At 39.6% G+C, this 2,406-nt stretch overlaps 1 protein-coding gene across 1 annotated transcript; it reads left to right on the plus strand.

Moving 5' to 3' along the window:
- The first annotated feature begins 354 nt into the window (after positions 1 to 354).
- Positions 355 to 1,200, plus strand: LOC135932665 (Fc receptor-like A). The gene is made up of 3 exons (XM_065470211.1): positions 355 to 616; positions 696 to 941; positions 1,028 to 1,200. Exons 1-3 carry the CDS (start codon positions 595 to 597, stop codon positions 1,198 to 1,200), a joined length of 441 nt encoding a protein of 146 aa, XP_065326283.1. The 5' UTR covers positions 355 to 594.
- Positions 1,201 to 2,406: the final 1,206 nt, after the last annotated feature.

Genomic DNA, 2,406 nt, shown 5'->3' on the forward strand with positions numbered 1-2,406 from the left:
TGCCTGGTGATTTCTCATTATCACATACAATTTATGGATATCTATGGTTAAATTTGTTTGCATGTGTGGATTGGATTGGTTGTCACCTACATCTGCTGTGAGTAGCAACTTTAGAAATATATTTACTGAGGAAATTGTTGTACTTATTTTTACTTATTTTATCTGCTGGTAATCCTCTGTAGTGATTTCATGTATTGCAAACCTAAACTATTTGTGTTTATTCTTGGGTTGATGTTTCGAGAATGGATCTCAGAAATAAAATTGATAAGACAACTGATGAAGCAAAACATGCTAACAATTGTGTCTGATTTGATAAAATAAACAGGCCATTGGTTTTTCATTGTTACCCTCACAGCTCGTCTGACTGTGAGTCCCAGCAGCTCTCAGTTCTTTAAAGGAGACTTTGTGTCTCTGAGCTGTGAGGAGGACGACAGCTCTGCTGGATGGACTCTGAGGAGAAACACAAGCAAACAACAGAGGACTCAGTGTGGAGATGGGTGGGGAAAACCAGCTGGTTCTTCCTGTAACATCACTGTGTTCCCATTGGACAGTGGAGTTTACTGGTGTGAGTCCAGAGAGGGTCCCATCAGTAACATGGTTAACCTGACAGTCACTGGTAAGCTGAGTGTGTGGAGTTAGTGTTGATGAAGCTGTGTGTAAATGGATGAAATGCTGTAGTTTGTCTCTGTGTTGAGGTGGATCAGTGATCCTGCAGAGTCCTGTCCTCCCTGTGATGGAGGGAGATGACGTCACTCTGCTCTGTAAAACAAAGACCACTCCCTCCAACCTCCCAGCTGCTTTCTATAAAGATGGCTCCCTCATCAGGAAGCAGCCTACAGGTCACATGACCATCCAGCATGTTTCCAGGTCTGATGAAGGCCTCTACAAGTGTGACATCAGCGGTCATGGAGAGTCTCCATCCAGCTGGATCACTGTCACAGGTGACACACTCACCTGTCTGTGTTTCTGCAGCTTTCAACATTCACAATGTGACGACAACTTAATAACTGTGTTTGCTTTATTTTAGACAAACACACCACCACACCTCCACCTACATCTACGCCTCCACCTACCTCCACCTCTCTGCTTGTTCTCTCTGTGTTGTCATGTGTTGGATCAGTCTGTGTTGTGGTTCTACTGGTGTTACTGGTTCTGCTGGTGAGACGATGTGTTCACAGAAAACCTGAAGGTGAGATTTAGACTTGTTGAGTTTGTCTTTATTTTGCAGGATAATTTAGAGATTGTTTTTCAGTCCTCATGATTAGATTTTCATTGCTTACCTGTGCAACTAACTCTTTAACATTACAGATCAAATAACACTTTCAGTTTTCTTTAAACCTAATTAGAAAAATTAATTTGCTGTTGATTTGGCACATCTAAGGAGCTCAAGAAGAAGCTGCAGAAGATGACATAAAGTACAGTGACATCAGAATATCAAACTGTCAACAACTGCCAGTCAAAGGAAAGAGGGATACTTCATTTTAATTCTTTTATTTTTTTTTTTTTTTTTGTCTCTTACTATAATTAACTGCACAGCTCAGCAGCCATATTGTTGCTGAGACAGTGTCATTAAAACCTCTCCCAGAGGCTCCAACAGTAGGTCCAGTTCAGGCACTTTAATTGGCTGAGGTGAATTCTAGCTGATAGCTAGCAGCTTAAGGTGCCTCACTTTTGACACATGGACCCATTTTTTCTGCCTTTTAAGCCTCAGAAGTTGATGATTGGTTTGTTCAATGCTCATGTGTCAGAAGCCAGAGATGGTGATCACATTGATGCTCTGGGCTGTGATGTTAATGAAGCTATAATGTTAGATAATTTGACACATGTATGGCAGAAGTGTGAAGTGCATTAGGTCTTCATGACGTCCAAGTAAATGCTAAGCAAATGTACCGTTTATAACGTTGGGAAACCTGCAGTCAGCTGAGACTGAAGAAGTCATTTGAATGAGTGACGAAACGTTTCTCCCAGTGAAAAAAGCTACATCCAGATGAACAAATCAACTTTTGGGGATTTAATACTATACAGTTTTTATTTAAATAGTTTCCTTTGTATTAAATTGAGCAACTTTATGATCTTAATCGTGATGATAAAAGTGAACAACACTGTGTTCACTGTGTGCTGGACTGTTTGGTCTGTGGTTAACAGACGCTAACACCTTTGCTGTTAGCCCACAATTTGTTTATGATAAATAAATAAAATAAATTTAAAAAGCTGCTAATTTTAAAAAAGAAAGTGACAAACTGTGTTAAATGTAAAGCAAGGGTCTAGAAATATTAACAGACACCAGTTTTATGTTCATTTGATACTCTGAGAATTAAAAAAACATACTAATAATTGTATACAGTCTGATCTAAAACCACAGTAGCTACTTCTTCGCCACTTCTTTGTTTCACAGCAGGGCAAGAA

This window comes from Pelmatolapia mariae, linkage group LG3_W (assembly GCF_036321145.2).
Source record: "Pelmatolapia mariae isolate MD_Pm_ZW linkage group LG3_W, Pm_UMD_F_2, whole genome shotgun sequence".
Classification (NCBI taxonomy): Eukaryota; Metazoa; Chordata; class Actinopteri; order Cichliformes; family Cichlidae; genus Pelmatolapia; species Pelmatolapia mariae.

What these genes read in the sequence shown, in the direction of transcription:
- LOC135932665 (XM_065470211.1), top strand. Translation starts at nt 595, where the DNA reads ATGGTTAACCTGACAGTCACTG. An exon ending in GGTTAACCTGACAGTCACTG is followed by an intron (nt 617 to 695) that starts GTAAGCTGAGTG and finishes CTCTGTGTTGAG; the next exon opens with GTGGATCAGTGATCCTGCAG. An exon ending in CAGCTGGATCACTGTCACAG is followed by an intron (nt 942 to 1,027) that starts GTGACACACTCA and finishes GCTTTATTTTAG; the next exon opens with ACAAACACACCACCACACCT.